This window comes from Rhipicephalus microplus, chromosome 5, assembly GCF_043290135.1.
Source record: "Rhipicephalus microplus isolate Deutch F79 chromosome 5, USDA_Rmic, whole genome shotgun sequence".
Lineage (NCBI taxonomy): Eukaryota > Metazoa > Arthropoda > Arachnida > Ixodida > Ixodidae > Rhipicephalus > Rhipicephalus microplus.
In genome coordinates, this window is record NC_134704.1 from 53,465,152 (window position 1) to 53,488,680 (window position 23,529).

The 23,529-nt window shown below is 44.0% G+C and overlaps 2 protein-coding genes across 5 annotated transcripts; both read left to right on the forward strand.

Moving 5' to 3' along the window:
- The first annotated feature begins 986 nt into the window (after positions 1-986).
- On the forward strand, positions 987-9,975 carry LOC119174546 (uncharacterized). 3 transcript variants are annotated; one of them, XM_075895476.1, is made up of 3 exons: positions 987-1,466; positions 3,231-3,450; positions 5,683-9,975. In XM_075895476.1, the coding sequence occupies exon 3, from the start codon at positions 5,702-5,704 to the stop codon at positions 6,131-6,133; it is 432 nt and encodes a 143-aa protein (XP_075751591.1). In that variant the 5' UTR covers positions 987-1,466; positions 3,231-3,450; positions 5,683-5,701; the 3' UTR covers positions 6,134-9,975. The 3 variants fall into 3 exon arrangements, with proteins under 3 accessions (XP_075751591.1, XP_075751592.1, XP_075751590.1); XM_075895477.1 differs by lacking the exon at positions 3,231-3,450 and having other exon boundaries at positions 987-1,470; XM_075895475.1 differs by lacking the exon at positions 3,231-3,450.
- Positions 9,976-12,198: 2,223 nt separating this feature from the next.
- Positions 12,199-22,900, forward strand: LOC119174545 (uncharacterized). Of its 2 annotated transcripts, XM_075895474.1 has the most exons (3): positions 12,199-12,430; positions 16,919-17,197; positions 21,842-22,900. In XM_075895474.1, the coding sequence occupies exon 3, from the start codon at positions 22,048-22,050 to the stop codon at positions 22,747-22,749; it is 702 nt and encodes a 233-aa protein (XP_075751589.1). In that variant the 5' UTR covers positions 12,199-12,430; positions 16,919-17,197; positions 21,842-22,047; the 3' UTR covers positions 22,750-22,900. The 2 variants fall into 2 exon arrangements, with proteins under 2 accessions (XP_075751589.1, XP_037281391.1); XM_037425494.2 differs by lacking the exons at positions 12,199-12,430; positions 16,919-17,197 and adding an exon at positions 19,153-19,396.
- Positions 22,901-23,529: the final 629 nt, after the last annotated feature.

The window sequence follows — 23,529 nt, forward strand, 5'->3', positions numbered from 1 at the left end:
GGGTTTTTGCATGTTGCGCTTTCTCGGCCACATGTCAGCACAACTCGCGAAAGCAGGTGGTATACACAATTGTGTATAAAGCGTCTGAGAGGGTTAAAGAAAGTATGAACAGCAAGTATCTTGTTTGAGCTAGTTGGCGCATTCTTGGACACATATAGCAGGGCTGCGAGAGAAGACACAGACGAAGTAAGGCAAGTATGCAGGACGTCCTGTGTAGTTTCCTTTTTTTTTTTTTTTTCGTGTCCGCGTTACTGTGCAGCACTGCTATATGTGTTCCAAAAACTATCACTGCAAAACATTTCCACATCCACCACATAATGGAACCTTACACACCGTTGGTGCAGCCACGGTGAAGGTAGCGTTGGGGTTCAAACTACACCCCCTCCCCGCGCGAGTGCATGCGCGCGCACACGAACACACGATTTTTTTTTTACTTTGCGTGTGCACTCAAACGTACACATGAGCATACTTAAAACTTGAAAGGTAATTAACCCCCTCCTCCTTCCTCCAAATTGGAGAAAAATATAGTGAATATGCTCCTCTTGCACACAATCCAGAGAGTAAAGAAGCATTTAAGCGTAGCGTAAAGGTTACCGTTGCCGAAAATGTTGCACCGACAACATGGACGCTGCCTCCCCATTCAAATTTCCCGGGGTATCTCATCATCATCATTTTGTGCATGAGATCTGTTGGAAAACAGGTATGAAACTTTTGTTGTGTTACTAACATTGCTAACTACAGTACATGCCGTAATACTGGTTCCGATCACTTGTCCTACGAGGTTACACCTTGTACCACACCGTTGTTGGAACCAGTCAGTCAGTTGTAACATAATACGAAACGTACAAAACACTAGCACACTGTTGGAAAACATTGAACGTGTGCTGTCACCTATCGCACAAAGACTGAAATACGCCATCCCTCGATTGCTTTAGTTCTTGCAAGGTGATGTAGGCGGAGCCAACGCGAGTTAATTGGAAGCATGGGACGGCGTTGCACGCAGGAGTGGAACGATTTTACCCTTTCTGCGCGCCTAATCGCATGGGTTATGCGCCTCGTGTTTTTTCGAACTGTCCAATCCTTTCGTATGCAAATTAACAACCCCCCGATAGAACTCTTGACCGCTAAAGCTGATCAGCCTTACATGAGTTAACTGTAAACAACAAACAAGGCTGCGGCAGGCATTTATTTCTTGCGGCGCCAGCACTGGCAGCATGCGGACGTCACTTGCGGATCTCGCGTGTTGTCTCTCCGTGGAAATCGACGTCGTTCCGGCGGCGTAAAACTACGCGGTAAAGTACGCCAAAGTTCGCGAAAGCGGTTAGCCTTGGCCGCTGCGACATAACCGCACGTACGGACAAACAGTCGCCGCACGGTTGTGTCTTCGCAGGCCGCCGCGTTTTCACATTTGCCTTCGTTTGGGGGATCATCCGAGAGTCGTGTGTTTTGGCAGCCGCTGCGCTACGGTGAGTAAGTTGCAAATTCGTTTCTCTTCTGCTGTATTTAACACTTATTAGCCCGTCAGTCTTTGTTTAAGGGCCGGTCTGCAAAGCGCATGTCTTGTGTGTGTCAATTGCTGCATGACGTACTGAGGAGTTAAACCGAAATACTTAAGCATGTGGGCTACAGCGATCTACCGGTTCACCCTACAAACGATTGTAAAATTTTCGTGGACAATGGCTGGTAGGTGTCAACTATTTGCCGATCTTCCAAGGAACGACGAAATAACTTATTGGAGCGAGCGCGGGGGCCCAGCTGTGATTCCGGCTTTGCTCTGAACAATCCCGTTTAACTGGTGGCACGCGTTAAACTTTGAAGTTGTTTTTCAAAATTAGTTTGCTTGCACGTCGTATCTATTTGTAAAAATTCGGGTGTTTACAGTACCCGCTGAGCCTGTTGTGTTGTTTTACTGGACAAGCAAGGAGAAATGTGAGCAAGTTTTGATGTTTTGGTTTTAACACGTTCTATACGCCGTCGCTTTTATGCCAAAGCTCTGCCCTGGGTAGACCAATGTAGTGAAAATGTAGAACGACAGTTGGAACAAACAACTTATTATTGTGCGCGAAAGGTGGGCGAGAAAAAATGTGAAGCTGTTAAAAATCGCGTGGTTCAATCTGGGAGCTCTGGTTTATAAAACTGGGTGTCATTTTGTGAATCTGTCGTCATTATTTTTCTAGGGACCTATTCGTGCACTGAACAGTACATATATATATATATATATGGGAGCGTTGTCAACAAGGATAAATATATTTATTTCCCAACAGTTTCGGGAGGGGACCTCCCTTCATCAGGGGATGAGTGGGAGGTCCCCTCCCGAAACTGTTGGGAAATAAATATATTTATCCTTGTTGACAACGCTCCCGTTGTGCCATATCCCATACCTTCACGAAGACTAACTGGCCCATTGAAATATTACTCCCACTATATATATATAGTGGGAGTAATATTTCAATGGGCCAGTTAGTCTTCGTGAAGGTATGGGATATGGCACAACGGGAGCATTGTCAACAAGGATAAATATATTTATTATATATAGTGGGAGTAATATTTCAATGGGCCAGTTAGTCTTCGTGAAGGTATGGGATATGGCACAACGGGAGCGTTGTCAACAAGGATAAATATATTTATTTCCCAACAGTTTCGGGAGGGGACCTCCCACTCATCCCCTGATGAAGGGAGGTCCCCTCCCGAAACTGTTGAAGGGAGGTCCCCTCCCGAAACTGTTGGGAAATAAATATATTTATCCTTGTTGACAACGCTCCCGTTGTGCCATATCCCATACCTATATATATATATATATATATATATATATATATATATATATATATATATATATATATATATATATATATATATATATATAAATGGGAAAAAAGAAACATTGATCACCACAATTAGCAGGGGGTGAAAAGAGTTTGAAAATTCGCCTTCCTGCTCTGACTGCATAATTATGTCCTTTATACTGTTTACCTGAAGAGATTTGTTGAAACACTGTACAGCCCTGGCAGAACAAAGGCATGCTGATTTTTAAGATAAATACGCTAGAGCTACACTTGACGAGCGAGGCGGGAGCATCAGCTACAACTACACTTCAAGTTGTAATCTTTCTTAATGCCCTAGTTGTGATCAGTCAGCAGCTTGATGTAGTGGTAGAAACCTTCAGTATATTCACCTGCTAGAAACTAGTGACTACCTGGAAGCTGATTTGGCTCGTGTGACAACGGTTCAAGGTTTGCCACCAGCCAACTTGCACTGGACTTCCATGGAGATTGCTGAGCGGGCAGCATTGATTGCGTCCTGTCTGCTGCTGCTTTCGGTAGCCATAGTGGGTGTTCTCTGGTGCGCATGCCGGCGCTCGCAACTGGGCAGCACTGTCCCTATGGCAGCCATCACAGAGACCGTGACGCAGGCCGTCGTAAGAGCGGTCCTCTGAAATAAGGTGGACTGGTGGTAGGCATCATTGTTTTGCTCACGTGGGGTTCTGTTGCTGCGCAAATCCATATAACACTTGCTTCACAGGCTGTGACAGTGTCACTCACATCTGACTGTTTAGCACTGTTGCACCTTCTACCTTTGCCGCTCTCACCTTCTAACCTCATTGTCTCTTTTCCTTTTCTTTGTGCTTTGCACCACTGGCTATTCTCACTTTTCTGCTTGTGCTGTAGCGGCTGGTACTTGAGTCTGAACAGGTGAGACCTAAATCTTGATCATTTGTAGAAGTGCATACTGCTGTGTCATTTCTTTCTAAATATGTCAAGACTTTTTCAGATCAATTGAGATAGCTAGGTAATTGACTTTAGCAGCCACGTGTGGGTTCCTCAAGCACCTGCTATGCTCATATTTCAGTGCGATCAGAATACACCAGTACAGTTTAATCTATAAAATGAACTCGCTCATTAAATGTCTTGCAATTGTCAAAAGTGCTGTGCATATAGTAAAGACAATCCAGTTTTAAAGAAGCAACGGCATCAAACAGGGTGTCTGCAGGCAACATCTGGTATCATATTGTCCATGTGTTTTTATTTGATTGTAGTACAAGTCTCCTGATTCACTTTCGCTTACTCATTGTTCATCAGCCCTTGTGCCCAGCACTCAGAAACTATAGGATGTAAATACTATTCTTCATATAGAAGGCAACCAAAACAAAAAAATGTGGATTGAAGAAGAAAGCGTCACACAACTGTCTTTCTGTTTGTTTTCTCAAAGTTTTTTCGCCATTATGTTGTTAGCACAGCGAAAAGCTATAGTTGGAGATTGCATTTTGCTGTCCTAGTCTGCACTCATTTTTTAGTACACTGATACATTGCAACTCTACCCTACATGAGGACTTGCAAGTTACAAAATTATGAAAAAGAAAAATTAGGGAATCTCATTTACTGTGGTGCTCCTTAAGGTAATACCAGTCAGTCAATAGCTTTCCTTGTCGCATACCGCTATCTACCAGCTTTCTACTCGTGCATTACGTGCTTTTACTGTGACATATTTGTAGTGTTGCCTATTCCTTTTGCTTGCAGAGTGGCATGTCGCTTCACTGCACTGCTGCTGACTGAACACCTTTGCTCTGCTGTCCGTGCACTTCACTCACTGGATGCATGTGAATCGTCATGGATAGTACAACCATCATTCTTGTTGGCTTTGCCACTCTTTTCGCTCTAATCATGTTCTCATGCTGTTACTGCAATGCAATAGCTGCACATCGGTCACTGAAAGAGCAGCAAAATGATGGCACTGAAGTGGCCATGTATGCGACGGGGCTGCTGATTAACATGACATCTGCAGACCAGTGTGTTGCTGATGGAAGTGGTGGCGGGGTTGGTGATGGTGGCACCGGTGCTGCTGATGTGTGGGTTGACGGCGGTGTGTGTGGGGGTTTCTGAAATGGTTGTCGCTGAGAAGTCTCAGAGGGACATGAGCAGAACTTAGATTAGTGGGGTCTCCTTTTTTTTTAGACTTGGATAAAAGCCTGGGAGGGTCTCGTTCTTGGTGGGAAAAATGAGGAGTAGAAATTTTGGAATCGCAGTCTGGAACTTCATGTGAAATTTCTGCCCATAGCACTTCTATTTACCAGTATGACTTTGTACAAAGCTGTTTAAGACTATTTGGGCATCTTGTAGTTTGAAGCTTTAAAATCAAAACAAAAATGTTTCTTAATTTCTTTATCAACTTCCTATCTAGTCCTAAGCAGGTGCTCTTTGAATATATTGTCTTGGGAAGCTGGCATAAAAAAATATTGCATACACTTGAGTTATCTGCATCCAAATGACTTCTAAAAGCTTCATATTAAAGCACCTACGACATGCATCAAATGTAGCAAATGCTTATATACTCTTGTGAGCTCATCTTCGCAAACATTGCAATTCTCTTAGCCATCAGCAATGTAGTAGTAAGTATCCCGGTATGTGGGAACCTTTTTATGGTGCATGGGATCACTCGTATTTTTGTGTGATAAATTTTGAAAGCAGTAGATAACCGTATTTTTTTACTTAGCATGTTGCATTATGTATAACCTTACTTGTTTTACTTAAAAGGTTGCATTATGTTAGATATGTTCATCCTAGTTTGCCAATATATAGATGCACTTGGCAGACCATAGCTGTGCCCAATTCTCTGTGGGCACAGCATTTTGCATGCTCTTTCTGCAGCATGCCCTTCTTAACCTTATCTTGTGTTACACTTTTTTAGGCAGACGAACAACGAGGCCATGGTGGTAAATGTAATCACAGGCATCGGCATTGGTGTCGGGATAGTGATCGCGGTAGTGCTGCTTGGAATCATCTGCCGCTTCTGCCGCTCATCAGACAAGCACATGATTCCCGTGAAGTACAAAAAGCATAAAAAGAACAAACGTGGTAGTGTTGGGTCCGGCTCGTACTACCCTCCTGGTGGCTGGTCTTCTGACATTGGCCACTCCAGCAGTGACGAAGAAGCCCGCCGTGGTGCCGACAGTGGCCACGAGAGTATTGGCCATGATAGTGGAGAGCGTGACAGCGGAGGCCACAACAGTGGTGGCCACGACAGTAACTGTCATGACAGCGGTGAAGGTGGCTGCAGCAGTGGCGGAGGTGGCGATAGTGGGGTGGCAGGTTGTGACAGCGGCGGGGGAGGTTGTGACCGTGGCGGTGGAGTTGACTGAGTGACGTAGCGTGTGAAATGTTTGTTGATTGGTCTTCCTCCTTTGCTGCTTGTCGAATCATCTCAGTGAAGTGAGGGAAAAAAGTGATTCTCGGCATATTTCTAATGTAATAGTGAGCAACTTGACTGTTGCGTCACAATATGTACGAATCTTAATGTGTTTCTTAACAGCACTAATTCTGTAAGTAACAGTGCATTGACTTTGTAAGTTTGGTGTGTGAATTTGTGCAGCTGCTCAGTGTTATGCCGCCCAAGTTTTTGCTCTGGTAACTACTCTCACTGATAGGTGGAACACCTACCGTGTAGCTGTGGCTGTCTTCTGCTGATGGCTTTTCAGATGCCAATGCTTTTTCACACTTTGTCAGTTGTCAAAGCGACTGGCCATTATAGTTATCAACAATATTAGCCCATCATTACTAGTAGATTAGAAGACTAGCATAGGTTCGAGCACAGGGCATTTCTACAAAGTATTGCCACGAAAAGACTTACGTTGAAAAGGTTGCCTGCTTCAAAGATTTCATTTTAAAACTATGTCGGTCGCAATTTCATATTCTTATATGTTGGTCTGAAGAAAATGACTGCCATGATGGGCTGGTGCATGTTTTCTCATTTAACATAGTGAAAATAAACCATAGTTGGTGCCAGACTACAATGAAAACTGTAGGGAGGTGTGAGTAACATGCCTCTGTATGTAAATATTGCCTACTGCCGCACAAAATATTGTAGAGCATTCCAGAGTAACTTGTCATCTGTTGTACCTTGCAAGTGTGCCTAACGATCATAGAGCTAGTACTGCCCTGCATAACACAGTAATAATGTGACATTGTCTGAGTCATTAATTGTTGAGGCATTAGTTTTCTCTTGGCAGAGCATCATGGTTAGATATTTTTAAATTATTCTTCTGCCCCTCTGACACATTATGTTTACAGCTTGTGTCATGGGACCTTGCACGTTGAGCGCAAGGCGTGAAAATCGTCGTAAAGGAGGCATCCTTGGAATGCTGCATGTCCATAAGGGGTTGTATGCCGACAATGACTGCATTGCCTTTTAAACTGTCCGCAAATATTGCCACCAAAAACTTTCACGTGTTGAACCATGTCCTTCTACGAGCACTCTCATCTGATAACTTGTTATGCATTCAAGCATTGAGAAGTGCAAATAGAGAGACAGGCGGAAGGAAAATAGCCTATTAATTATGACTATATTTCTCGACCTGTGTCCCTATTCGTGATGCTCACAGTTATCTACAAATTGCCTAACAGCTGAGCACCATCATTAACCTTTACACTTCAATGCTCTGCGGTATTCAAATAACCTCAGGATCAAGAGGAGGACCACAAACCAAACAGTAGTTTTTCTTGAGCATGTTTTTCATTTAAGCATTGCTCAGTGGAGTTCCAACATTGTGATGTACTTTCAGTACAAAGTGTACAGAAAACTGCATCTGTATGCAGAAAACTGCATCTGCATCTGTATGTTTCCTGTATGGGACGTAGAGCAGGCAAACCACAAATCATTTGAGAAAGCACACTTGCATTTTAAAAGGGAAAAAAAAAGATTACATGCATTTCGTTTGCTTCTTGTACAACTATGGGCACTTGTAACTCCTCCAAACACTCAGGTGTTGCCCATATAGGAGACAAAATGAGCAATAGTACATCAAAGTGAGAAGTCACACATTTGCATCGTTACATGTACATGTAGACTCGCAATGTACATGTAGACTCGCAAAAGCGTAAAGTGTTTTGTTACACCTAGGGAGAGACCTGGTGTCACTGCCTATACAACTTTTCGAAAAGCTTCTGTAATTCTACAGGAATGCTACGATATGGAATGCTCGACATATTTTGAACACAGTGGAACATGAAGTATAATTGTGGCTCTACGTTAAAGTAACTCCTTCCTTTAATGAAGTCGTTGCTAGAAGATGCTTTTCACTGTATACATACATGTTGCAGTGATGTTTGCCCAGTCATTGTGTATACATACATGTTGCAGTGATGTTTGCCCAGTCATAGTGCCAAATAAGTTGTGAACATAAATGCCACAATTTGATTATAAGTGGGGCAAAATGAGTGCACATCTCATTTTTGCCTTCAGGCATGGCATCTAGATGGTGGGTCAATCAACTTCTTGCTAGGGTGGACCAGAGAGAAGTTATTTTAATATATCATAGTTACTTGTATAAAAATATAAATGCAAAGAGCATTGTACAAAATTTTTTCGGCTGGTAGAGAATCATCATAGCAGTACAGCCATTGATTTCTAGGCTTGTTTTCAATATATCCTAGCTTTCCGATAAAGGTTTGACATTTGCACTGCCCGGCAGGTTCATATAACAGCACAACAGATAACTTCCGGAAGAGTTGTACCTAATGCTTTGGTGCGTGTTCTTTGTATTAAGGAAATACGCACATTCCTTCTTTATATATTTATTTATTTTGACTTAGCCGTACGCGACAGTAGTCATTCTATGTACTTGTCTTGGACCACATCCTAAATTTCAACAATAAACGGATGTTGTTAGCGCTCTCGGATAACATTAACCCAAAACATAGTGTCAGTTCTACTGTTTCAAGTGATTCAAGATTTCAATCGTTCCTGTGGGTGCTTTTGATATGAAGAGGCAGATAATGCACCACGCAATCGTGGTTGAAATTGTTCTGGAAAAGTTGGGCCTATTCACTTGTTACAATGGAACAAATTTGTTTGCACTTGAATGTTGTTGTCCATGTCTGTTTTGAATAGTGTATATTCGTCTTTGAAGAGCACTCTGTTTACGTAGCCGATTTTAAATCTGTCAAGATGTCTTATAGGAACAAGTTAACTGCGGCGATATGGTGATGTGTTGCTGTAGTGCTTACTGTAAATGATAAGGATTGTTTCTTGCAAGGTTAGGAAGCCATCATGATTTCATTGCCTGTTGCATATAAATCACTTTTTAATTTTTGACAAAGGGGAAGACCAGCCGCTAAACGAAGTACTCAAACTTGACTGCTTATGTTACTGGTACGTTTTGCTTTTTTTTATCACCCTTGTTATGCATATGTTACGTATACATGGTTGTTGCTTATGTTATGGCAGTGTAATCTTGCATTTAAAACGTACTTACATGCTTATCACTAATAACATGTTGAGTGTGATGCCTGTACGGTGATAGACTGTGATTCAAATGTATTTTGCTGTGTGCCTATCACGGGCAGCTTAGACGGTTTAACGTTGACTAACTTCAAGCTTACGATGCTGCTATTAATGTGACACTTTAAAATGTTTGTGTTCAAGTTTATGCTGTTTTATGAACAAACATAAATTAAGTGTGGAGTTTAGTGCTTAATTTTTAGCCTTTACAGGTGGTTTATTTTTCAGTGAGGGCTTGCATGCCTACTGAACGCTTTGAAAACGGTTGCCTCATTTTCTTGGAACCAACAGTGTATTCCGTTTCTTTTCACACTTTTGTGCATTGCAACATCAGTGCTCTTTGAAGCCAGTAAATCAATGGCTGAGTGTTGTATGCCTCAGGGAATGAGCACTGTCTTTTTTTTTTATTCACTCATTTGTGGCATCAAATATTTTCGGTGTCCCTCATATGCGGTTCCTGGTGCCTTTCTTGGTGCATTTTTTTTTCTTTTTTACGGACATTTCAATAACAATTTTATGTTATTTGGGGGAACGGTCGTAAATTACGTGCTTGTCATTGTTGGTATTGTTATCTCATCATTGACGCCATTCAGCTGGCGTAAACGAGCGCTGTTGTACGTCTCTTTGCGGCTTGTTCCGTGTTTTTGTATACCGTGTATTATCTATTTTATGAAATACACTTGCGCTGGCCGCTGTTCTTTGTTTGCTGCTTGCCTTTCACGTTTGACAATTTCGCCCAGGTATTTTCGTGTGACGTTTTCACCCAGGTTGACTCGACGCCCAGGCAATTTTCGTGCTTCACGACAGCAGCATCTTCCTCCCACTGCAGTTTTACGTGAACCTACCGCACCAACGACTCAATTCCTTCTACCCACTAGGCCGTAATAATACATCAAGTTATATGCCTTGACTGGAGATAAAGCTATCCTATCTTAGTCGTGTTGGTACAGTCGCTGTATATAGCTCAAAACCACACGAACGAGATTCCCTATCGTTGAATGTAAAGTTCCTGCCCCCCCCCCCCTTCCCTCTATAATATACTCAACATTCATCGGAGGTCGTTTCCACTTCGCGCGAGGCAGCGCTCTCGTTGATTCTGGCGCGTCTGCCTATCGCTGAATTTTCGTTTTTGTATTGTATTAGGTCGAGTTGCGGCGTTGGTGCCGGATTTACGGCGACGCAGCATAGTTCAAACACACGGCGGTGGCTTAAGTGCTGTGTCCCTGAGAACAAGATCTCGGGTTCGATTTGCGGCTGCACTCTGATGGGACGCCGAGTACCGAGAGCGCATCGAGTCACAGGCACTGGAGAAAAAAAAAAAAAAAAAAAGAAAGTCGACAGTATTAGTAATTACGGCAACGTGAAAAGTTGTGGGGATAGCGCCACAGCCTGAACAGGCATCAGTATAGCGAGTCGGGTATATTTATTTCATGAAGTGGAGGCACAGAACACCTGTGGAGGTACGGGAAAGTTCGCGTCTGCAGTTGGCGAAGTGCGGCAGCCTCCTCGCACGTGAAGGAGCCCGGTGGGAGTTGGTATTGTTGTCGTTGGCGTACGTGATGTTGTGCGGCTTCGTGATATTACTTCGCTCCCCATCCCTCCAATCCCTCGCTCCACCCGTACCACAGAGCAGTGGAAAGACACCCTTCGCGACGGCGTTCCGAGGTCCGCCGGGCCCTCATTCTCAGGGCCTGGGCTGTCGCAGAGGTTACCATAGGAGTCCTGAAATAGGGACCCTCCCCGTTTTCCTTGAATTTTCATAATAAAATGTTGCCATCATTTGTATTAGTAATTACCAATTTTCAATAAAAAACGAAAGCAAAACGCGATAAGGGAGGCACAGGGAGGGAGGAACAGAGGTTAAATGGCGAAGCCCCCTCTAGGTTCTTGCACCAATTATTTGTGACGTCACAAATTTATCACGTCATGCGTTAAATTTATTCTCGGGACTTTTTGGCATTAGAGAAGGGACAGGAGCAATAGTTGAAAAGAAAAAGAGCAACATTGTTCGTGATTAGGCACAACATTTGTTTATCAGATAATCTGTGGAGTTTGTCAAGTGCATTTTACAAATATAAAAACATAGAGCATGTCATTTTCTTATTATATGATGTTAGATGGACATGTAAGATATAGCGTTGCAAAAACATTATTGGGTATTTTTTCGTATTGGTTTTCTTCCCTCGCCTGTCCGTCTCTTCATAGTGAGTTAACGTAGTCTGACTGCAAGACATTCAGACTATGGGCCGGGCATGTAGCGCGTAGGCAGGATAACCGCTGGTCATTAAGGGTAACTCACTGGATTCCCGGAGAAGGCAAGTGGGTTAGGGGGAGACGGACGGTTAGGTGGACAGATGAGATTAAAGGTACCTCACCTATATTCAAAGTGTTGAATTCCACATACAGGACAGCGACTCAAAGAAGAACGGCGACATTCGGAGCGCAAACTACCAACAAAAGTTTTTTCTTGAGCCCAAAATATCCGTACGCTGCACAAGCGCCACCAGGCATGTAGTACAACATTCAACGTCTGGAAACATCGCTAGGTAAGTTGACACGATGCGCAGGCGCATTTAGGACCTAACCTGACAATGTTTATTCCGATGTAGCATCATCTTCAGGCTGCCCATGTGACATGCACAAGCCTTCTTATGTCAAGCCCACGGGATGCGAGAAAAATGCCACCATTTGGCGTCTAGTAGTACTACATACGAGGCAGCTATGTAGCCTCCGAACGATTCCTCCGTCACCTGCATGCAGTGCTCGTTGCTTTCGTGGCTTGCCGCGCGAAGTGATACATGGAAGCGCCGTATCAGATCGAGACGGAAAGCGGATGCGGCGAGAGGATGAGAACAGACCGTCGACATCCGTGTTCTGTTTCCACCTATTTCGTGGAAGAAGCGTACGTGCAAGAGTATACGCCCGAACAGGCGATCGTAGCGTGGTGGGAGCCTATGGTTAGTACCGCATACATAAGGTGCATACCGTGCTCTACAAGTGAGCGAGATATTTTTTCAACATTGACCTCGAGCTGCGCTTTGTGTTGCTAGGCTTCTTTTAGTCCGATAATGATATGCCGAGAGATGAGGAAGCGTTTGGTCGGCTTCCATATGTGCCGCCACCCTCGCCCCAGTTTCACAACCATGGAAAGTGGCACGAGGTATGGTTTATTCTTTATAGTTCTCTTTATTTCAGTATTTGACCAACGGGCGCATAACAGTGGTGCCATATTTGCCTTGTGCACTTATTTAGGTGCCAGTCGCAGAGCAAGAGTTATAATGGTGGTTTTGGCTCGTTGAGCTTAGGTAAATTTAAACCTTAAAATGACGATATTGCCTAAACTGTAAAAAAAAGTTGACAGTTAAAACGTACCAAAATAGGCATGTTGCGCCACAGCCATATATACTACAAAATGGTTGGCGCTATTGAAACGTGGATCGGCAGGTATACGTTGGGAGGACAATATCCTGTGCACCTGATCTTCACAACCACTAAATTCTGAACTGAGGTGCGATATCATAAAATACTGAAAAGCTTACATATGGCAGGTTTGTTTTGCACACACGTGGACGTCTACCCGCCACTTGTTTTCAATTATTCTGCTTGAATGCACAGTTCGGGCCATGAAAAACTGGCGCGAAATTTTTATGTGAGCGTACGCACGTCGGCCTACACACCAGGGGGTTGGGGTGGGGGGAATGGGTGAGCTGGAGCTTCTCCAAGATTCTCGGAACAACATATAAAATGTGTGCCTCCTTGCCCCCCGCCCCTCCCCAGAAAAAAAAATTGGCCCCGTATCTGCGTGTTTCACTGCAAATGTCGTCGAAAAACGATAGTCTTGCGTCTGCATGGAGAGAGCGAATAAAACGTTTATTTGACGTTCTGCGCGAGAAAATTGGTGAATAGGATTCTGGAGGCGCTGCGTGAAATATGAGCGCTATCTCGCAATGATCTTGGAAAACAAAAGAATGACTTCCGATATAGCCTGCGTGTGCGCGCCATCTTGGATGCCATAAGTTGTAGAATGCAAGGCAACGGGTAGGTATGTGCCACCACCTTATCGTCTTAGCAAAACACCCGCCTTTTCGTGCATTGCGTTGCATTGTGAGTGCAGCGTAATAAACGTTCTTTAGAATTATTTATGTATGCCTTTTATGTTATAAAAGAACACGCCACAGATATGTGGACCTGTTTAGTTTGTGTCTCAGGTGCGTGAAATATTTCCTTTTAATTAGACATACGCACAAGTATGAATGCCGAAAGCAGATCAGTATTCGTGGGTGCTGTGGATGTGGTTGGGTTTTGGCAGTTTTGGATGATACACTGACAAGTCGACCAACAGTCCAAAGTTTTTCAATTGGTTTTTTTTTTTCGAAAATGGGATTGCTCATTTCTCTCGCACAGTAGAGTACCTTGTACCCTAAATCATCGAAAATTTGTTCTAAACACCTAGGAAATACTGTCGTCTTAAAACTCCTGGCGCCGCACCTGCTGTGCTCGTGCTCACCCCAGCAGCCGGCTGGTGCGCATCGATGTACTCAACGCACGACGCGGCTGCAAACACACAGTGATCAAGTTGCACGCACGTTAACAAACGGTGGCTATACCGCACTGCGCTGACGGTGCCCGATATCGTCGGTTTCCAATTCGGAGGGCACAGCACGTGGGCTATTGCGAACGGGACAAGAAACAAAATTCTGCACGAGAATGAAGCCGAACTGTTTTTATGGTAAATATACCGATCAATTTCGGTCTGCGGCTTCAAGTACAAACTGTTTCAACGTGTAATGCGCCTACTATTCTGTTCAATTGATTGATTGATTGATATGTGGGGTTTAACGTCCCAAAACCACCATATGATTATGAGAGACGCTGTAGTGGAGGGCTCCGGAAATTTCGACCACCTGGGGTTCTTTTACGGGCACCCAAATCTGAGCACACGGGCCTACAACACTATTCTGTTCAATAGTATATTCCTAAATTGCTCTGCATAGCTGGCAAGAACTCTAGAGACCTTGCATAAACTATGTGATAGAGCAATTAACTCGTGCTAAGCAATCCGATATAGTTGCTGCACCACGTGGCGCAAAATATTGTTTATTGAAATAAATGTAAGGAATTTCGAGGTTATTCGTGTTGCCCGGAACACTCCCTATTTACATCTTGAACAGCGCTGCATTAGAATCAATCACCTGCTGTGAATAGCTATATGTGGCTATAACTGAAGGAAATATGTGTAAGTTTAAAGGCTTGCTATACAAGATTAATGTGAACTAAGAGACAATAATGCCAAGGAAAGTATATGGCCTGACATTAGAAGTAATTGTAATGTAAATGTCAAGAAAGGAAAGTGGACGCAAAGATAACTTGCCACCGACAGGAACCGAACCTACGACCTTCAAAATGTGCCCCGCCGCAGTGGTCTAGTGGCTAAGGTACTCGGCTGCTGACCCGCAGGTCGCGGGATCGAATCCCGGCTGCGGCGGCTGCATTTCCGATGGAGGTGGAAATGTTGTAGGCCCGTGTGCTCAGATTTGGGTGCACGTTAAAGAACCCCAGGTGGTCGAAATTTCCGGAGTCCTCCACTACGCCGTCTCTCATAATATGTTAGTTTTGGGACGTTAAACCCCACATATCAATCAATCAATCCTTCAAAATGTAACAGGCCCTATACCTTACTTGTCATCATTGTCTGTTAGTTCTTGTTAAAAATGGAGGGACCCTTAAGCTTCGCCTTTAAGAGTTGAACGCGATAGTGATATTCGGTTCCTAGTGCGTACTTCAATCACTTAGTGTAGGAAGTCTTTTCGAGCTTTATATGCACCCACCACGTGGCCCTGAGGGCGTGGTAGGGTGTGTGTCTTTTGTAACGGATGACTGTCTTTAACTGTGAAGTCATGATGATTCTTTGTTCTGACGCCCGATGGCAATGTCCGCATGTACCACGCATTATTACGGCGGTATTCCATGTTGTATTGTAAAACGTGTGCACAGGACGTGTGTGTCAGTAAAGCGTAAAAGTTACTTTCACTGCGTTTCCAAGCGGAGGAAGTTACTTTCACTGCGTTTCCAAGTGGAGGAAGTTACTTTCACTGCGTTTCCAAGCGGAGGAAGTTACTTTCCCTGCGTTTCCAAGCAGAGGAAGTTACTTTCACTGCATTTCCAAGAAGAGGAAGTTACTTTCATTGCATTCAGAGGTAGGTAGAGTAATCGCTTGCTACGCAAACCACCCGGGCTCGATTTCCACTCAGACCGGGAATTCTTTATTATGTATGTTTTATTTATATTACTCAAATTTTTGGTCACGAAAAGATTGCCGATTTTTCAGTCATGCAAAGATGATGATTTTTTGCTCACAACCAACAACGCCGACGCCGGAATTTCTGCGAAACGAGCTTTTTAACGCTATCGCGCTAATATATGTTGCTATGTAGTATAAACAGGAAGCATGCAATATTATCTACAAGCACACTTCTAGCATAGCAGCCACGAAATCCAACCTCTACTTTCCGTCCCTAACAGCGCATTAAATTTATAAAATATACCATGGTAGAGTCCATCAGAACGCATTTATTATTTTTTTCCACAGCTCTATATTCCCTATCGACTTGGTTAAATTTATGAGGAAGGTACCGTGACAATTATTTCAAGCGTGAAGCTTCTGTACTGCGCGCAGTTAAGGAGTGGAATAGCCTCTTTACCGGTAGAATGGTAATCATCACTGTTTTAGTGAGCACAAGTAGTACACTACTAGATGATTGTTGATGTGTATTTTCTTTTTACTCACTGTACTCTGTTACTTTTTTTTGCTTTTGTTTTATACACTAGCTCGTGCAATGCTCTTCGCCTTGAAGGTAAATAAATAAATAGATAAATAAATAAATAGTTTTTGCAACTAACTGTGTGTTGAAGACCAATCAAAATTTAAAAAAATGTTCTGTTATTTTTGTTTTTGATATTGAAAGATAATATTAGAAGTCTACTCAAGGTATCGGTTTTGCTCCATTTGATTAGAATGTGGCGATAAAGCTAAATAGCATAGCTACTTAGGCTAAGTTTTCCTCATCTTGGCTGCTTTTCGAACCTGCCCAGAGGCTACCCGGCCTCCCACCGTCATGTGCCGTCGCTCTTACTCCACTAATAATAAATCTCAGTCGACAACATGATGTGGTTTACGGTATGAAAAGGCTTTCTTAAATCTAAAAAAGAGACCAACGGTTTACATAATTTCGATTGAATGTTATTAATTATTTCAGGTTTAGTAGAGAGTAACACTTCTTTAGGGGATCTCCTCTTTTTAAACCGATATTGAACATCGGACATGACGTATATTTTCGAACAAAACTACTATTGCGGACGTTTATGATTGTCTCAAACATTGCAGACAAAAACCGGTTGTACCGATATGGGTCGGTAATTGCTCGAAGTGTAATCTGCGCTACCTTAGTGCACCGGGTACATTCTAGCCATCTTAAGTGTTTCTGGGGAGACTGATGCTAGAGCGCGGACTTCCCCCAAATTTGTGTCCCACCGCAGTCGCTGGACTTTGGCAAATTCGTATGAACACTATAAACGATGAACATATATGTATTTTGAAGAAAATAATAGTCGAAACTGAAACCTATAATTCAAGTGTTTTCATTTGCAGATCGGTGTGAGGTTGTTCGCTGCGCTCGTTCGAAAGCAGGCCGAAGTGTGATAAGAAGATGAGCGGAGAGGAACATGGAGGCCTTGTTGATCGCCTTCTTCGTGATTGGCTTGGCGATGGTCTTGCTCAGCGTCCGCTGCTGTTGGGTTCTAATGAAGATCTGGACAGTGCGACCACCGTCCAACACGATCCAGGAACAGGAACCGCCGGAAGATCGTGACGATCGACAAGTCGAGTTCTCAGAATGGAAAAACGCGGTCACGTGAAGGCTCCGCTGAGGTAAAGCATCTCTGCGTTGCGCGAACGCATAAGTGCTTATAGCCAGAAATCAACACGATGACAACGTCATTTCATGTCACTTTTATGGGGAGGAGGGAAACAGGGGTTGGGAAAATGCTACTACATATGGTGATAGCCTGGCATACCTGGCAGCCAGGGGCTTCTCCTAAGTGTCTCATTCATCTTAGAACTTCCTCAAAGGACCGTGGATAGATTCCAAGAAACTGGTTATGCTTTTTTTTTTGTCTGGACATTTTCGCGGGCGCAAGTCTCAGCTACTTATTGATTTACGCACGAATATACAACTTGGCATACATTTTGTTTGAACGAAGTTGGAATATGCGTTATTTTTTTATTGGGTAGAGTTTTCATTCAGGATTACGGTGCCATGCATATTTACCACATGACACTCTCGGTGGAATACATTTATCCTAAAAAAAGGCATACGTAATGTTTAATATGTAAAGACTAGGTAAGATACTGACCTATTCGCACATTTGAAATCGCCTCTCCGATCTACACAAAGAAATTTTCATCAATATTGATTCAAGTCATAAAAAAGTTTTAAAGATCCATGTCCCATACTGTGAAAATTCGGCCGCCGTTTTAGGAGTTGATGTTGATACGACGTGCTTCGTCGCCAAGATATATATATATATATATATATATATATATATATATATATATATATATATATATATATATATATATATATATATATAAGATCATGGCAATATGATGTGGCATCCTTTACGGTTTGGGATGCTATAACAAAATACATGTTTTTTTCTGAACACAATATTTCATGTCATTTAGGTGTTGTTGCTGTTGCTACCCATTTTTCTTTAATCCACTTCAGAGTCATAGGGTATAAAACACGCCACAGAACATATTTATCGACGCATGCGCGACATGCCTCTGAAGGCATAGTATATACAGCACAGCAGTTTTTCATTTTCATGGGCTTTCTCTTTAAGCCGATATTTATAAGGCAAGTAAATAGACTTTTCTGATTTTACCGAGATCACATGTTTCGTTGTCTACGGTTGTTTAATTGCCGCTGTCACAATCGGGACAGTATTTATAATGCTAAATGACGTGTCCTAAATAGCTGATTGAATGTCATGAAAAACTACACGCCTGCTGATGAGAACTCCATTACTTGGGGTACAATGTGTGCATTTTTTAGGCTTAAAATGAGTCCCCCTCAATCCAATATTTTCTTATATTTTTGTGCAAGTGCTTGATAGCTGTATATATATGCGGTTTGAACCGATAAGTCGTTTCCGTGTTCCAGAGTTTGCCGTGTTTGCGAAGCTGATAACGATACATGTGAAATCGCCGCGACAGTTCTGACCGTGTTTCTGAGGCTGCAGCAAAACGAAGCTCCTTCCAAGCTCGGAAAGTTTCCTGCAGTGGTCTCACAGTGCAATGTGTGCACTCTTCCCCAGTACCATCTACATAAAAAGTCGCCCCAGAGCGCACACACCACAAGGAAGGCACGAGTTTTATTGCTCCTCCGATTAATCTGGCTCCGTCGACTCCTGTGTTTGTCTTGTGCCCCTATTGAGTAGCCTATATTACCCCCATGGGTCGACGCTGAGAACCAGGGAAAATAAAAAGCAAGTTTGACGCTCGACAACCGCTAACAAGGTCGAAACATCTATTACGAAACACAAAAGGCCTAACCAATCGGACTGTTTAACTGTGACATTGTTTCGTGTTGCGCGACGAAAGGCCCCGCCTAACCGCGTGTAAACCAGGAAGACAAAGGAAAACGTGTGATAAGTGAACAGCTGACCATCGAGCCACGCAACCGCCGCAGGTGCATGCAGTCCGAAGACAACAAGGCCTGCAGCGCGCGTCAGATCTCCGCGAAGCTTCGGCTGCGCCGATAAGATAACGCCACTGCGGAGGGACGCCGCGAGGCCCACCTCGAGAGCCCTGACGCTCCTTTCGATAAGGGCGTCGTTTATGTCCTTTCCACCGGGTCGGCCTCCTCGGCGCACTTGCCTTTCAGAGCAGGGGACGTGCGCGCAGTCTTCCGATGCCGTGGCGAACACCTTATTTAGCGTCCTGCAATCTTGAGCCGATGGCAAGCAGCCCTGAGGCGAGGTGGCTTCAGTGAACAGGTCTGCAAGGATCAACGCCCGCCCTGCTGTCACGCTACAGTTCTTCGGTGTACGTCGGGACTGCTAGGTTCGTATGCACTTCGCCCGTCGCGGAGAATGTGACCTGCCTTATCTGCACACGTTAATGTCGCTTTCGACTGGCTTTTAACCTAAGGAAGCTCTTTTCGTTTTAGATCATACCGCGAACTAGCGATGCCATGTAAGATAAGGTAGTTGAACCATCTTCCAAGATAAACGTCGAATGCGTCGCAACTATTTTGTACTATGGAGCATTTAACCCGGATGCATCTGATTATGCAGTTGAAAAAGGCGAGCCACACTTTCCTGAAGAAAAGATAGTACGCAGTTTCGCCGACGATAGTGTGAGGTGGAAATCCGGCAGGGTGGGGTGATAATCGCAACGCAGATCGGACCCAGAGTGCACTTGTGATCATAACTACAGCAGGGCCTTGTAGCGAGTGACATGTTCTGTGGTATCAATTTTTTGCAAGATGGGCTGGTGACTGGCATCGAGTCGCTTCCGTAATGAATGATGAACCCATGATTGCAATGTAGCGCATCATATGGGCCATGAATGTCTGCGATATGGCTCCAGTAAGGTGAAGTGATATTTTTCTGTGCATGAGCGTTTTGTTTTTTCGGTATTCTGTACTAAAATTCTGCCGAAGGTCAGTTTTCCTTTAAACTGGCCTTCTAAGAAATGTATATACATTTTGAGAGATCACAGCCTTTTCACAAAATCATAGTATGATCAGAATTGGCCCTTTCCCCACGCTAACGTCGCTTGTAAGAGCGAATAAGCTACGAACTCCTGAAATTTTTTGTTGAAGTTTGTAAAACGTGCTAATAGCCTTAAATAAAGAATGCTTTCGAAACGTGAACGTGAATGCTCTACCTATATATACGTGAAGTTATGTTAAATGTATATTGCAGTTACAAGCAATTATGGTTTATTGCAAGCCTCCATGTCAGCTTTTGTGTGCTCGAGAACAAGCACTTGTTCTGGCAGATCAATTGACGTGTCTATGACAAGACCACTAGACAGTGCAAAGACTGAATAGTTTACACATATCTGAGCTCCTTCTTTTAATAAAAGTAAAGTAAAAGAAGAAAGTTGATGCTGGGTACGAAAGCCCGCATAGAAGGAACACCCAAATTTTCGTAGAGAATGGTTTTTCGCACTGCAGTTCCACGTTTCTGTCACCGGGAAAGTTTGACAACTCGCTGCATAATCGGTGCCGAAAGCCACTGCAGGTTTATCATTTTTTCCTGGAGGGCCCAAAAAACCGTTTATCTCTCAGTTCACGTGCCACGCTGATATTACTGAGGAGCACATTCACTTCACTTGTTTCGACTGTCCTGACGAAAGAAGCAGAAAACCTTGCACGTGTCCTCCACACGTGCCAGTTGGGGGCAGTTAATCACTTTGTTCATCGGCCGTTAGGACGTGCTCGCGCAGATAGCCAGAGATAAATCAGCGATTAGAGAAGCGAACGTGTTTTGGCTCGTGAAGTAGTCTTGAAACCATTACTATCGCTCTTTGCCCTTTTTTGTTATTTTAAGACGTGGACGTATAGAATCACTGCTTGAGCACTTTAAGGGGGGGGGGGGCAGTTACAGTGATGTGCTGTTTTCCAGCTGGGTATAAAGAAGCAGCTGCCCATCAGCGGCAAATGGCACTGTAAACATGGTTGCTTCGAAGGCAGCCACAGGAAGGTCGTGGTACTGCAGATTGGTTGTAGTCGTACTTTCAGGTAACATTCTGCAATAAGAACAATATTTTTGCAGATGTTTTGATATTACGTTTAGAATTGTGGACTAGAATGATTCAGGCATGTATGTGTGACTCGCTCGGGCCACTGAGTTTTTTCTTTCCTTAGCAAATTCCTTCATATGCGTTTCTGTCATCTCTATTTCTATCTCTCTGTCCTTGCATGGGGTGTATAGCAAACAGGATGCAGCTCAGCTCACTATATATATCTTGATTGTGAAGAACGAGATAAAGCACTCCGGTCGTAGACGACATTCATGCTGGTTGAAGTTCAGGATAGTTCTAGCAGCACTTTTATTAATCAGCCAGCCCTGAAATACGCCTCTCACCTTCTGGAAATACAGGTTAGAAGAGTTTCTTCCGATACTGCATATATTTTAAAGGCGAGCAGTAATGCTGTCAAAGAAGGAGGCTTGTTTTGTCGGAAAGTACTCCTAGTTTAGATACAGTATATATGGCGCTTAACGCCGCAGTACCACAGGCACGTCTTCATATGTAGAGACGTGTCATTCTCGACTATATTTACTATGGACGAGCAATGACACGAGCAGGACTACAAGGGTGCAAGAGACTATACTAAATCACGCTGTCGATGCGACCTCATTGTACATCTCCGATATCATTGTAGTTTTGATGCCACTGTCCTGGTTTTCAGTGCTATCGTGCCAATGAAGAGTTCTTTCCATGACTTAAGCCTATTCAACTAGTTTCAGTGTTGCCCTCTCTCACTATTTCACGCAGGTTGAGTTGCAAGCGTTCCAGCGACACACATGCGTCTGACCACAACGAGCTTCGACAAACTCTTAAGTGAAACGGAAGGACGCCGTGCTGTGCTCTGACAGACCGGGCACAGCCGTTTGTAGAGCGGTGTGTTTTCTTGCGGAATAACATCCAGCCACACGCGCCGAAGCAGCAGGCGAAGGTGTAATGCGGCAAGGTGCGCGGTCATGCACTTGCTCCTTCTACTGGCCATCGTCCTCGTCGTCCTGGTCCTGCTGAGCGTGACAGTGTGCCTCTGCTACGGCCTCAACTCTGATTCCTGCATGGCGGCCTTCAAACTCAACTCGGCTGCACACAGCGTGGCCGGATTGTACAACAGCTACTCGGATGCTTTCTCAACTAATGACGTCAGCAGCACCGGAGTCCCGCCAGTGGGCAGGCGTAACTGCGGGCTGGCCGAGCAGAGTCGGTCTTACTCGAGCGTCATCGAGCTGTACGACAGTACATGGCACGTTAAGGAACCGCCAGCTCCTCGTCATTGTCGCATGACGTCCGCAGCCGGTTGTCGCGCCAAGTCGGACGAGCAGCAGGAGCAACCCCAGCGGTGGTACGTCGGGGACATCCGAGAGGGCGACGTGGTGCACGGACAAGTGACGCTAGAGAAGTTCGACTTGGGGTGCAGCGATGCGTCGCTGTTGTCCCCGGATGTTCACGAAAAGAACTGCGTCCCTCCCTGTTCGAGGTTCACGAATGCGGCTACGGTGTCCCTACCCAGTGTGCTACTAAAGGGCGATGGTTGGAACCGTAGGGAATCGTGCTTCCCTTTAACGAGAATGGACGGTGCTGAGCGACTTCGCGTGGAAATGAGGTCGTGCAGTCTCTTAGATGAATGCTCTCGCAGCCGCCAGGTGTCACCGGTTGGCTCATGAATGAGCGAAGCTGGACCGGTATACCTGGTTCTGAGAATCTCGCGATGTCTTGTTCGATCCCGTTGTTTGATCCTCGCTGTAACGCCTGCAGGCTCGCGTTTAGGATTCGGACGTCTATGACTTTCGATTAAAGCGCTGCGATTGTTCTTTATGTCTCTAAGAGCATGATTGTGTTCTCGCAACACTTTCGTACCGCTGAACTGATGAGACACAACTTTTTTTATGTATTTTACGAGAATTTCGACGGTGAATTTGGTTGTGCAACATTGCAGCAAAGCTGTTGGTGAAATGGTTGCTGCTGGGAAAATAACCTCCAGGTCACCTCTAAATGTATAGACGTGAACATATCGTTTGTATGCAGTTTCAAAAAGTAAATCCTACCATCTCAGAGGCAACGTACCTCGTGGACAGTTCTTCACATAGTTTTGTATCGTTTTGCATGCAAATTCAAAAATTAGAGTGTACCGTATCAGAGACGTTGTCTCAAGTTTTTTTCACTTTGGTTTTGTACAGTTCACGATGCACTAGCAGAAATATGATTGATATTTTTTGTCCATATACCATAACAAATTTTCCCATAATTCACATTCCATGCGTCTTTAGATATATCGTATGCGCATACAGTGCATTTTTAAACGGAACCATTGCAATCAGTAATATTCTCTGAGAAATACCTGAAGATATATACTAACAGATTACGAGACCACTTTACCCCTTCCTTCATACAAGCGTTAATGTACATACGTACGTATCGGTGCTTGGAATGGATACACAACTGGT

What these genes read in the sequence shown, in the direction of transcription:
- LOC119174546 (XM_075895477.1), top strand. Translation starts at nt 5,702, where the DNA reads ATGGTGGTAAATGTAATCACAGGCATCGGCATTGGTGTCGGGATAGTG.
- LOC119174545 (XM_075895474.1), top strand. Translation starts at nt 22,048, where the DNA reads ATGCACTTGCTCCTTCTACTGGCCATCGTCCTCGTCGTCCTGGTCCTG.